This window comes from Giraffa tippelskirchi, chromosome 1 (genome assembly GCF_054371585.1).
Source record: "Giraffa tippelskirchi isolate mGirTip1 chromosome 1, T2T-mGirTip1v1.2.pri, whole genome shotgun sequence".
NCBI lineage: Eukaryota > Metazoa > Chordata > Mammalia > Artiodactyla > Giraffidae > Giraffa > Giraffa tippelskirchi.
Genome location: NC_137275.1, coordinates 223974726 through 223988810, shown reverse-complemented (window position 1 = coordinate 223988810; position 14085 = coordinate 223974726). Strand labels below are relative to the sequence as shown.

Genomic DNA, 14085 nt, shown 5'->3' with positions numbered 1-14085 from the left:
GAGGTGGGTGGACTGTTATTTTTGAGCTAAAACTTTATGTTCACATGGGCTTCCCTTGTGGCTCAGCTCCTGCAATGCGGGAGACCTGGGTTTGATCCCTGGGTTGGGAAGATCCCCTGGAGAAGGGAAAGGCTGCCCACTCCAGTATTCTGGCCTGCAGAATTCCATGGACTGTATAGTCCATGGCGTCGCAAAGAGTCAGACACGGCTGAGCGACTTTCACTTCACTTATGTTCACATAGTATATACTTCTTTCTGAGAATTTAAGGTACCTTCATGTATTCATAGTGTCACATGGTGAATACCTTGACCTCAGCAGCTTGATGGACTTGACCACTCCTTCATTACTCAGTGACCTTCTTCACTTTATGATATTACCCATTTTTTCCCCTTTTATTCATGATCAGTTCTACTAGGTCTTCTTCTTTTCAGCTATAAGCACTGGAGTGCCTCAGAGGTTTGTCTTAACACATTTGTCTTCTGCATTTATACTTTCCCTACATGATCTCATTCAGTCCTTTGAATTTACATGCCATCTCCAACTGTTCTGATTACCAGATTTACATTTCTCCCTTGATCGCTACACTCAAAGCTCTAACAGTGCCCTTGACATCTTCACTTGAACGCTCTGTGTGGCATCGTGGCCCTAACACATCCAAAACAACTCTTTATTTTACTGTATAAGCTAAGCCTACTTTGTCCCTAGTCTTCTTCATTTGGTGACTGGCACCACACGAGTCACATTTGCTTTTCCTTTTTGTAAATATCCGGGGCTTCCCAGGTGGCACTAGTGGTAAAAAAACCTATTTACTAATGCTGGAGACATAAGAGATGCGGGTTCAATCTCTTGAGTCAGGAAGATCCCCTGGAGGAGGGCATGGCAACCCACTTCCGTATTCTTGCCTGGAGAGTGGACAGAGGCGCCTGCAGAGCTTCAGTCCATGGAGTCACAAGGAAGTGAACATGACTGAAGCGACTCAGTGCATGCGCCTGCGTTGTAAATACCCAGTCCACCAGCAAGTTCTGCTCAGCCTGCTGTTCAGCACGACCTTCACTGCTGTCCTCCTTGTCTAAGCAGCTGTCATCTCTCTCAACTGTTGTCACCGTCTCTCATCTGATCGTTCTGCCCCTTGCCTTGTCCTGATCCTGTGAGCCCCTCTCTACCACAGTCCAGCCTCCACATAACAACCAGAGTGATCTTCTAAAAACGTGAAACCACATCATGTTGTTCCCGTGCTCAAACCCTCCAAAGGCTTCCCATCCCTCTTTGAATAAAATTCACACTTCCTTCCATAACTGCGTTTTCTTGGCCTCTGGCTTTCTCTCGGACCTTATCGTGATTCTGTTACCCACTGCCTTGTTTGCTTAGGCTGTCCTTTCTGTTTAACAGGTTAAAGTTTGCCTTCTGCTCAGTAGAGAAGATTAGGCATTTTTAAAAAAAAATAGCAAAGTAACTTGCTGCATTTCTGACAGGTTACATGTGAACTACAGATAGTGAAATAAGGAACGAAAAGGCTTTTTACAGGTGGTGATTTATTTCTTCAAAGCTTTACCACTGAGTTTGGCTGGAAAGGAATCCTACATTCTTTCCTTTGACCAGTTATTTTCTTGGTTACCCCCACCAGACTTTGTTAATGCTCAGCCAAGGAGCATGAGATCATCTGCAGGAAACACTCATTCCCTTTTTTTTTTTTTTTGCTCCTTTGGCCATCTTTCAGCAAAGAAAATGTGAATTTTAAGACAGTATTGTTATATTTTGGAGGTTCCAGGCAAAGCATAATGAACAAAGTTTCACTTCAGCTAATTCTCATAGTATATAATTTATCATAATTGAAAGATTCTCAAATTTCAGGTTTTAAAAGGAATTTAGATCTCATTCGGTTCAACTTTCCTAATTTATGGATGAGGAATTTGAAGCTTAAAGAGAAAACACTATATCCTATGGAGTAGTTTTTCACCCTCCGAAATATTTACATTATGTTAAATCACTGGGCAGGGAGTTATTATTCCATTTTACAGATTAAAAAAGTGAAACTCAGAGAAGCTATTTGCTGAAGGTCACTCAGAGAAGCTTCCCTGGTGGCTCAGCTGGTAAAGAATCCACCTGCACTGCAGGAGACCTGGGTTTGATCCCTTGGTTGGGAAGATCTCCTGGAGAAGGAAAAAGCTACCCACTCCAGTATTCTGGCCAGGAAGAATTCCATGGACTGTATAGTCCATGGTGTCACGAAGAGTTGGACACAACTGAGCAACTTTCAATTTCACTCAGAGAAGCTATTTGTTGAAGAGGTTCAGCTGAGAATAGAACTCATATCTGACATTAAATACACGATAATGATAAATACATATCATTTTTCTTATGCTATGTTGCCTCCCAAAGAGGATTTGTAAGCTGGTAGAAAAGCAGATCCATATTACTAGTTCCTTCTGTAAATGGATTTTAGAGTTATCTTTATTTTTATTATAAAAATCAGTCTTTAATTTTGTACATGAAATGTTATTAAGTTGCACATTAAAGTCTTTGACTGTGTGGATCACAACAAACGGTGGAAAATTCTTCAAGAGATGGGAATACCAGACCACCTTACCTGTCTCCTGAGAAATCTGTATGCAGGTCAAGAAGCAAGTTAGAACTGGACATGAAACAACAGACTGATTCCAAATTGGGAAAGGCTGTACGTCAAGGCTGCTTATTTAACACATGCAGAGTACATCATGAAAAATTCCAGGCTGGATGAAGCACAAGCTGGAATCAAAATTGCCAGGAGAAATATCAGTAACCTCAGATATGCAGATGACACCACCCTTATGACAGAAAGCGAAGAGGAACTAAAGAGCCTCTTGATGAAAGTGAAAGAGGAGACTGAAAAAGCTGGCCTAAAACTCAGCATTCAAAAAACGAAGAGCACGGCATTGGGTCCCATCACTTCATGGCAAATAGATGGGGAAACAATGGAAACAGTGACAGACTTTATCTTCTTGGGCTCCAAAATCACCGCAGATGGTGACTGCAGCCATGAAATTAAAAGATGCTTGCTCTTTGGAAGAAAATCTATGACCAACCTAGACAGAATATTAAAAAGCAAAGACATTACTTTGCCAACAAAGGTCCCTCTAGTCAAAGCTATGGTTTTTCCATTAGTCATGTATGGATTTGAGAGTTAGACCATAAAGAAAGTTGAGTGCTGAAGACCTGATGCTTTTGAACTGTGGTGTTGGAGAAGACTCTCAAGAGTCCCTTGGACTGCAAGGAGATCCAATCAGTCCATCCTAAAGGAGATTAGTCCTGGGTGTTCATTGGAAGGACTGATGTTGAAGCTGAAACTCCCAACACTTTGGCCACCTGATGTGAAGAACTGACTCACTGGAAAAGACCCTGATTTGAGGAAAGATTGAAGGCAGGAAGAGAAGGGGATGACAGAAGGTGAATGATTGGATGGCATCACCGACTTGATGCACTTGAGTTTGAGCAAGCTCTTGGGAGTTGGTGATGGACAGGGAAGCCTGACATGCTGTAGTCCATGGGGTCGCAAAGAGTCGGACACAACTGAGCAACTGAATTGAACTGAATTCTTGAAATGTTTTACAGTATGCATGTGATATACTTTACAATGTATTAATTTCATACTCAGAAAAATTTAAGATGGTAAAAATAATAGTGGTAAGTGCATACTAGAAACAATTTGAAAGTTAAAGGGGAAAAAACACCTACCTGACAGCTGCCCCTCACGTCTGTAGTGAGCGTGCTGGTGTGTTTATGTCTGATCTGTCCTTATTAATTTTGTTTTTCTATAGCTGTATTCCAGGTGCATGTTATTTTTAAACAATATAGAGTGATGAGTTTTCAAAAACCAGTGAACTCTATTGTTATACTTGTTTTCATCCTTATTTTTGAGATAACATACTCACCATGTAGAGTTATTTTTTCTTACTTCTCATTTCAGCTTATGGCATAAAACAAATCAAAATAAAAAATTTTTCTGGAGAAAATGTAAAATGCTGTAAAATAAATGGTTTAGGAGAGTGAAACTGTATTGTGATAAGCAGAAAGATAGATGCTTGAGGTCTTTTCTAGAATAGTAGAAAGTCCCAAAATAATAAGCATATAGGTCCAATAACATTATAGAAGCAAAATATTATGTATATATATATAATTATTTCCATTGAACATTTTTAATATGGGGAGAGCATGCAGACAGATTTTATACATAAAGCAAGTTTTGTATTTTCCAACCTGCAGAACACTTTGACCTTTAATATTATTTTATTTTTACAACAAGAATCTACAGTTTCCTAGTATGTATTTTCCAGCTATTTTTATTGTCATGAAGATATATAGCTAAAGAGGGATCAGGATATAACAGGATCTGGGAAGAAATCAGTACCTAAACTGTTCATCACTATATGAGGATATATTACTTTGTTGCATATATGAAATATATCATTAGCAGTATCAGACCTTAAAAATTATACGGTTAAAAGTGATATTTACATGCAAATGTGATTTAAGAGTTAAGTGTTCATATAAAAAATTTTTTTAAATGTCTTTCTAAATAAGTTCATGAAGTTTCAAAGAACTTTGCTGTAATCACTGAAGAATTGAGATTTGACATGTATGTTAATAATATACATGTATCTATATTAATCATTCTTTTAGTTTTTCAAATCTTATTCCAGTTATCAGATCATTTTATTACACAAGCTCATTTTTTCTCTTCTTTTCTGTAAATATTTCACTAGTAAGGAAGAGGAATCAAATAAAATTATTTATGATAGTTTTAGCATTGAAGTGTAGTTAGCTTAGCATGTAAACATTGTCTTCCTAGATTTCTATATAGAGTTTACTCATTTCTTTGATAGGAGTTCTGAGTGTCTCTTTGAATGTAAATTATACTACGGGGTTTCGTTTCCTGTTTGTAGACGTTATATTCCTTCAGTGCCCATCAAATGTCCTTCCTGATAGGGGACCAAAGGGTATTGTTAAGACACACAAAACTTTGCTTGCCTCCTTCCTTTTCATTTCATTATTGTTTACATTTTTATTTTAAATTTTAAATTATAAAACCATATGGAGAATAATATAACAAATACTCATGTACCTACACCTAGAGAATTATTAACGTTTTGGGCTTTTGCTTAATAGAACATTTCAAATAGAGTTGGAGTCCTTCTCTTTGTTTTCTTCCCTGCTCTCATTTTCTTCCCTCCCTCCACAGAGAGACACAAAGCATAAAACTTGCCTATTCCCTCTCAGTCTATAGTTGGTTTTTATTGCATTTGAATGTATCCCTCTGCCTAGGGTATTATGTATCCATTTGCTTAGTATTGTTTAGTATGGCTTTTAAATTTTTACTTCAGTCAGTCAAGGGCCTTCCCTGACAGTGCAGTGGTTGAGACTCCAGACTCCGCGCTTCCAATGCAGGAGATGCAGATCTGACCCCTGATTGGGGAGCGAAGATCCCACATTCCTTGCAGTATGGCCAAAAATTTTTTTATTTTTTATTTTTATTTTTTGCAGAGGAATAAAATGTTTATTGAGTTGAGAGGAAAAATCTGTGTACGTAGAATTAATTACAAAGCATAAATCACTCTTTTAAATGAGAGTAATATGGATATTTTAGACAAACGCAACTAAGAAAACTCGAGGCATAAGAAGGAATTGTGAGGAATAAAGATAGAGTTAATATATTACTATTTTTGTATATTTAGGTCAAAGGAGGAGTGATTATAGTTCATATGCTCTGAGGGTCCTCCTGTGGGGGTTAAAGTTATTGGTTAATTTTGGACTTAGGTTAATTTATACATTTTTATTTTTATTTTATTATTTATTTAAATTTATTTTAATTGGAGACTAATTACTTTACAATATTGTGGTGGTTTTTGCCATACATTGACATGAATCAGCCTTGGGTGTACATGTGTTCCCCATCCTGAGCCCCCCTCCCACCTTCCTCCCCATCCCATCCCTCAGGGTCATCCCAGTGCACCAGCCCTGAGCGCCCTGTCTCATGCATCGAACCTGGACTGGCAATCTATTTCACATATGATAATACACATTTTTTTCCCCTCAAATTTTTTAAATCAATTAATTTGTACAAAATAATTAAACACTTTCCTTTTTTATGTATTATTCTGCAATTTGCTTTTTTTCAAGCAATGTTTTTAGGATTTATGTATATTCATACATATAGGCCTAGTTTACTTATTTAGCTATAGAATTCCATCCAAGAGAATAACACAGTTTATCTATTCTTCTTTTAATAGATCTTTAGGTTTTTTTTTCTTTGCAAATTGTTGGCCTGCTTTCGGTTTGTAGTCAGTCAGTCAGCAAGGGCTTATCACAACTCTAGTCATGTACCCAGCCTTTCCCCAAAGAGTCACAGTCTAGTAGGGCCCAGGACTGGAGGCCTGTTCAGTGTAGCAGTAAGACAGGGTAGAAACCGAACTCTGTGACCTGTGCTGGGTGACTTTTTCTGGTTTCCGTTTAAGGTTTTTTTTGGTTTGTAGGTACATATAATTTATTTAAAGTTACCGTGCTTCTGGAGTAAACCTTTAACTTCTTAAAATGATTTGCTTCTTTTAGGTGCTTGTTTAAATTGCCAGGATAACAGCAAAGGGGATCACTGTGAAGAATGCACGGAAGGATTTTATCAGAGTCCCGATGCCTCTAAAGAATGTCTTCGCTGCCCTTGTTCAGCAGTGACATCTACAGGCAGTTGTATCATAAGTAAGGCCTTTCTCTAAATACTCATTTTTAGAGGAAAAGTCAGTGATCAGTAGGTACAAAGTTCTAGATGCTGTAGGTGAAAGGGAGTTATAAAAACAGTAAAGGTTTGCAGTAAATGCATTTGTGAAATGAGACACAAAGGAGGGATGAGGAAGTTGTTGTTAAAACTGTATTTTACCCCGTCTGACGTGATTAAAGAGGAAGGAATAAAAGAATTATGAGTGCCTGTCCATCTCAATTACTCAGATTCTTTAGGTAAGCATACTTCTTTTGTTCTCTACCTAAATAGGTTTTCTGGACAATTAATAAATAAGGTGTAAATTATTAGTTTGAATTGCATGTGTTTCTTAAGTTTGAGAGGAGATAATAGGTGGGGGTGTAAAATGTTTTGGTTTTTTTGGGGGGGTGGTTAGTAGTAGTTTTGCATTTTGAGTTGCAACTTGAAATTGTACTAAACCGTGTTGGTGTTCTCTCTCTTTTAGAGCTGGGTGAATCAGAACCTGAATGTGTCCAGTGTAAAGATGGTTACACAGGCCAGAACTGCAATGAGTGTAACAATGGCTACTATAATTCTGACAGCATCTGTGTGGGGTGCCAGTGCCACGGCCATGTGGACCCGGTTAAGACTCCAAAGATTTGTAAGCCTGAGACTGGGCAGTGCATCAGCTGCCTCCACAACACCACTGGGTTTTGGTGTGAAAACTGCCTACAGGGTTACGATCGAGACCTCGAGGGAAATTGCATCAAGAAAGGTAAAACTTCACCTAAGGGTGTAAATTTAATATCTTAACCTAGCAATGAAAATTTCAGGACAGCTACTTTTAGCTTTGTAAAAGCTTCCAGTCCCACCAGAGAAGTGTTTTTGGGAAACAGATTTTGGTAGAGATTTTCCCACAGAGATTCCCTTCTATTCCTGCTGCTCTGCTGAGACTCCAGAGTCAACTCCAGAAGTTTGAGGACCATGATGAAGTCATTGCTGTGTTCTCACATCTTCTCTTCATCTATTTTTATTTTAATAATTTAAAAGTCCTGTCATTTCTTTTATCTTTTGCTTCCTGTATTCTCATCACTTCTAGTGATCATCAAAGATCTTTTTAAGTAGAAACCTATAACCTGGCTAGAAGCTAGCTGAGAAATAAGAATTTATTCCAGCTTCTGTCCTAACTTGGAGCCTAAGTTTTCCCACGTGATGGAGGAAATAGTAAAAATATTCCTTCATTTTTGGAAAAAAAAAAGTTACTCATGTGGCACAGTGTTTCTTACAGGGAAGTTCAGTAAAAATTCGGATAAAAGTTCAGATAAAAATTAATGGTTGGAAATTCAGGATGAGTTGGGATATTCAGGCTTTCTTAGGTCATAGAGGTCAGACCATGCTCTTCTGTAAACTATTCTTTGATATTCTGACAGATGTCGAATCCTGGGCTGATACAGTTGCCCTGTGGCAAGAGTTAGTCTTCTGCCATTTTCTTGATATCCTTATTCTGCTGCTGTCAAGGCTCAGACACTCAGATTGAGCCCTATCACTAGTCCAGAGAACTTGTCACTCAATTCTCTTTCCCACTGAAGGCATGTACTTTGTCCATATTTAGCTGACAGGGCTATGATGACTTTTCTTATTAGCTATTAGGGAATGTAAAACATGCCTCTTTTTAGGATAGATTGATGTGCCTGACTGTGGTGATGAATTGTAATGTTAATAGGAATCATTTTATCGAGTGCCTAGTATGTGCCAAGCACTATGAACATTAAATGTAATAATGTTGTATATTTTAAGTTATAATTTAATCCTTCCCAAGGACTCCGTAAAACAGGTATCATTATTCCCATTTGATAGGTGAGGAATCTCAGTTTTAAGAAGATTGACTTATTTATTGCTACACAGTTCTACTTGATCTACTTTTGCTATTTCTATTGAGCTATGCTGCATTAGAAGTATAAGGTATAATACCTTAGTTGTAAAATAACTATAATTTATATAAAGGGAAAATCACTATGCTGGCAGTGGCTGTTTTCTCTCTCAGCTGATGTCAACTATGGCCATTTAAATGGTGTTTTTCAGAAGCAAGTAGAAATGCAATTTTTCCTGTTTTGTTTTTGCCCCCATTAAAGAGAATTTTACCTTTATGAAGTGCCATCAGACATGCTGAACTTATTTTAGTTCAACAAGTATTAGCTATCCCTTTCACTTTTAACAAAGTGATTTAGAAGTCACTGATGACATACTTACTACCTTTTCAGGAATTTGTATGAATCTATTCAAGAGTACAGGAGGATGGAAAACTCCAACATTAGAATTTTCCCAGATTTTAGTATGGATATTATATACATTTCGGATAACAGCCATGGATGTAATAATCTAGTTTTCTAGGCCCTAATCCTTCCCACTATATTTCTTTAAAAATTATTTTTAACTCGCATCACTTTAACACAGAGTATCATGTCAGCATCCCGTATCAACTTCCACTCCCATGTGTATTTCTTTTATTGTTTCTTAAAACAAGATATTTTGTCTTTTACATTTCATTCTCTGTTTTTATTTTCAGAAGTTATTGTTCCAACACCTGAAGTTTCTACCATTTTGGTTTCCAATGCCTCTTTGACCACATCAATGCCCACCCCTGTTATAAATAGTACCTTTACCCCTACAACCCCGCAGACTATCTTTTCAGTAAGCTCTGCTGAAAACAGCACTTCAGCCTTAGCTGACGTATCATGGACCCAATTTAACATCATCATTTTGACAGTCATCATCATTGTGGTGGTGCTGCTGATGGGGTTTGTGGGGGCTGTATATATGTACCGGGAGTACCAAAACCGGAAACTCAACGCCCCCTTTTGGACCATTGAGCTGAAAGAAGACAATATCAGTTTCAGCAGCTACCACGACAGCATTCCCAATGCAGATGTGTCAGGATTGTTGGAAGATGATGGCAGTGAAGTGGCTCCCAACGGGCAGCTGACCCTGACGACACCAGTGCATAACTATAAAGCCTGAGGAGGAGCCAGGGCTGTTCTCCTGGACTTTAAGGCCACAGCACTTACTAAGACAGCATCATGCTCCGGGCCATAGCCTGGGTAGAGTCGCTGAGATGAGCAAGCAAAGGCACATAGTGCATCGGAAATTTTCAGGTACAGATTTGTAATGTACTTAGCCTGTTACTCTTCATTTTCCCATGAAGATCCGAAGCAGTCACTGACCACAAGGACTTGAAGTAAAGTATATTTTTGTACCAAACCACACAGGAGGATGGAAGGCTGAGCCTCTCGGTGCAGCCCCAATCCGCTTTGACCTCCAAGCAGATTCCTGGGGAAATGTTCACCAAACCAGTGGAGACAGGATGATGGATGTGGAGGGAAAGGACTGCCAGAGACTTGATCTCCATTCCGGAAACACATTTTTCTTAAAGGAAGGCCAGGAAGGATATTCATTTTACTGTACTAAAAGACATCCTTGAGGAAAAGCTGATATTTGGGCTGTATCATAATACACAATCTTGACTGTTTCTATAATAGGGGCAGTAAAGTCTCCAAGAAGATCTTTAGAAGGGTTTGATTTTTCTTTCCAGAGTTTTTGCTCAATGATAAGATTAAAGCACAGGATATGCTTCTAATGGTAGAGAGAGGAAGGCAATGTCTGGGAAAATAGAAAGCTAATGATTCTCCTTAGGGCCTCAGTGTAAATGATAAATTGTTTAAAAATAAGGAATATTCCTGCCTATAGAGAAATAAGGTGTATATAGTTAATGTAGAATATCTGGTCAGCATTGTATTTGTATCTATTTGTAAAAAAAAATCATGTCTTATTTTATCATCTAGAATTTATTTGTATAGCAGTTAATGGCATTGTAAAAAAAAAAATATGGGGTTAAAATACTGTAAAATAGATGGCAATATTGCTAGAGCTGGGACTCTGGTGAGCATCAGTCATTTTTAGTCCCTCTTTGGACATTGTTGAAATTTATAAGAGGTTGGATGTTTCTAATTTTTCCCTTTTCATTCTAAAAGTAGAGTTCTATCGTCTTTGACTTCCTATAGATTCAAGCAATAGATTTTGAAGACAATGATTGTTAAGCTGGGACACAAGGCTGCACTCTCCAAACTACTCACCTGTTGAGACAGTAGCTTCTATATATTTTATATAGATCAAAGTAGAACACATGCTTGTTAAAAAAATTTTTTTTAAGTAAAAATAGTCTTCCAAAGGAAGAAATATTTTAGCTCCAAAAGAAAAGCCATCATATCACTTGGGATCCCCTGGGAAATATTTATACTCTCTCCCCACCCCCAAATACTTCCTGCATTTGAATGCAGCCTGTCACTCACAGGGGGCGGGTGTGCACCATCTCTCTGCAGTGCTACAGTTCTTGACTCTTCTTGTCTGGGTAGAGGCTAGCTCTGTAGTTGAGTGGGTATAGTCAGTCATCGCAGTTAGATGCAGTTTTTTCTTAGCGGCCATCTCTAGCTTTGCTCTCATCTAATGATGATACTGACAGATTGTAGATTAAACAAAGCCAGGAAAGACAGCCAGAAGTCAAATACAGATATTTATTAGGAGGAAGAACAAACTGTCAAGTGGTTAGAAAAAAAAAAAAAGCAGAACTTAGAGCTAGGAAACCCTGCCAAGTCGATCACCCTGCCTAACTTCTCCAGAGGAAACCCTGGAATTTGGTCATCCCCCTGCAGTTGTTCTCAAGGTTTGGAGAAAATGCCCTGGAGGATGTACAGGCAGGTAACCCACTTCTGGTAACTGGAGAGGCTCTGGATGTCTGGCCATTGCTCATAAAGCAGGGATTGCATTAAAGTTAGATAATGCTTCTATGGCCCTTCACAGTTAGCGAGGCGCCCTCCTATACATGTGTCCTTTCTTCCCCACCGTAGGCCTCTGAGGGAGTGATTGTCGCTCCCAGTTTATGGCTGAGGTTAAATGTCTTGTTCATGGCTACACTATATATCATTAGGCTTGGAATCAGGACTCCTAACTCAGAAGCACATGCTCTTTTCAGCTGTATGCTTGTGCAGCAATGACCCAGCTGCGAACATTGGAAGGCTGGGAGGAAGAATCCATCTGTGAACGTTTCTGACGTTTGTAAAGACAAGGTACAATCCAGGGCTATATAGCCACGGAGGACTTTGCAGGAGGAACACAGGAGGATTACTCTCTGAAGCCAGTGTTGGTGATAAGAAAATAAAAATACCAGTCTGTGCTTCATAAAAGGAACCTGATCTTTCCAAGCAGGGAAAGAAAACCCAATTTCCCCAGCAGCTGCCACATACGCATATAGAGATTCTTCCAAGGAATTGTGTAAAGTGACATATGCCTTTTTCCCAGATTATCACTCCCTCAAAGCCAGGGATTGAGAATAGTGGGAAATGAACATTTGTTCAACAGAAGTTAACACAATAAAGCAAGAAAGAGTTTGTTGGGGTCTAAGAGCCAAAGCTGAACAGTCCAGATTCTGGCAGTGTAGACATTCCTTGAAACAGACGTTAAAAGGAATTGCAAAAATTGAATCACAAAGAACATTTACCTTTAATTATGAACATAGCCTAGGTCATGTTCTTAATTTATCCTGGTGGAAAAAAATTAAGGTCTTAAAATCTATTTTAAATAATATTCTTCAGTGTTCTGTGCTTCTGCTGGTGGAGGTAATTTTGCTCTAAAGTAGAGATCCATCATCAAGTGATCTACCACCAAAATCAGACTAGGACACTGGCCTGGACTGCGTTACCCAACAGTCATTCCTCTAGAAGTATGATCCCCACGTACTATGGTGTTTAGCACCAGGATCCCATACGTCCTTTAGAAAGACTAACAGTGTCTAAGAATTAGGAATGTGTTTATTTTCAAATGAGGTAAGACTAGTGTGAATCTAAGTGATGGATGACAGATACTGCTGTTGGATGATTTTTTAATCTGCATTACTTCATTGTACTAAGCCCTTATGCATTCTGACAGTCAGATGTCCTAGGCAGTGTTGTGAAGCATGTCTGTCCTCTTTACTTTCCCCTCCCTCCCTCCATCCTCTAGCTCCCAGACGTGTCTTACTAATAGAATTTCTCTAGTTAGAGAGAAAATGGATGATAAAAACTAAACCTCATTTATACTAAGGTCCTGTGGACTTAGTGTGTTACTGTTAGGGATACCTGAATTTTAAGAGAGAACAGAGCTGACATGGAATGGGAGAGAGAGATTTCGTGGGGAGAGGATTTGTGGAAGCATCACATTGTATGTCTACTGTGTAGCCCCAATATTCCCAGGAAACTTGGACCGTTAAAGCAGCACTCACTGACCCTCCAGCTCACTGTGGTCAGCTGAGTGCCTGGAGGACGTGTAGCCCTTCTTGTGCTGTTCTGGAGCCAGAGAGCTGAAGCGACAGTCCTTCCTCCTGACAGCCCTAGTTTGGACTGCGTTATTAAATCTTTCACTTTGGTCCTGTATTTTTTTGTAGGACATACGGTCAACATAGCACCTCTGATTATAAACATTCCCTGGTTCTTATATTTTGAGGTATGTGGGAAGGAGTTGAATTTATATCACAAGGAAAGAAAGCTCCCACAAAAATTTCCGAAAAGTAAAAAGCAACCCAATGTAACCTGTTAGCGCAAAGAAAGCATCTCTGGCCTCAGCGACAAAGAACCTTTGGTCTGTTACGATCGTCTTGATAGGAGTTTGGGAGGCTGAGACGAGTTTGGTGTGTGCAGGGGAGTGACAGAAAGGTTAGCATGAGTTTTCCCTTCAACCTTGAGCCAGTGACTATGCCAAGGAAAGAAGCAGGAAGAATACACGGATTCACCTGAAGAAATCAAATGATACCACATGAACTAAAAAGGTTATGGATCACCAGAATGTCAGTGGTCAAATGATGCTTTTTCAAAGGCCATCGGGAACCTTCTTATCCTGCATCTGCGGCAACTGCACCAGCAACTCTAGACCATGAGGCCAGGCCCAAGGTCTGCGCAGCCTGAGAGCCAACCAATGTAAAGCGGCGTCTTCATGCTAGGCACAAGCGCTCTGTGATACGTTAAGGTTAGAGTGGTTCTGAAACATTAACATCATATTTATGTCACTAAAATTCTAACACACATCTTAAAAACATGTCTCATACAGTTGCTGTACTAGGCTTCATGATGCATTTCTAAATTTGTGTATGATTTGAATATAAGAAAGAATTTATACAAGAGTGTTATTTAAAATTATTAAAAAATAAATGTATATAATTTGTACCTGTTGTAGATTTGCTATTTTTTTTTATGTGGTCACAGTTGTTGGAAGTCTTTTAATATATGTCACAGATCACTTATTTTCAAATTGCTTCATGAAAATCTTTGCATCCTGCATTTTTTGACCATGCTTTCTG

At 38.9% G+C, this 14085-nt stretch overlaps 1 protein-coding gene across 1 annotated transcript in view; it reads left to right on the top strand.

Annotated features, from left to right (window-relative positions):
- Positions 1–13949, top strand: part of MEGF9 (multiple EGF like domains 9) — an 81591-nt gene extending 67642 nt beyond the window's left edge. Inside the window, exons 4-6 of the mRNA XM_081528385.1 lie at positions 6584–6727; positions 7210–7479; positions 9271–13949. Coding sequence (XP_081384511.1) covers positions 6584–6727; positions 7210–7479; positions 9271–9722 — 866 coding nt within the window. The 3' untranslated portion in view covers positions 9723–13949. The remainder of the gene's footprint in view (positions 1–6583; positions 6728–7209; positions 7480–9270) is intronic.
- The last annotated feature ends 136 nt before the right edge of the window (positions 13950–14085 follow it).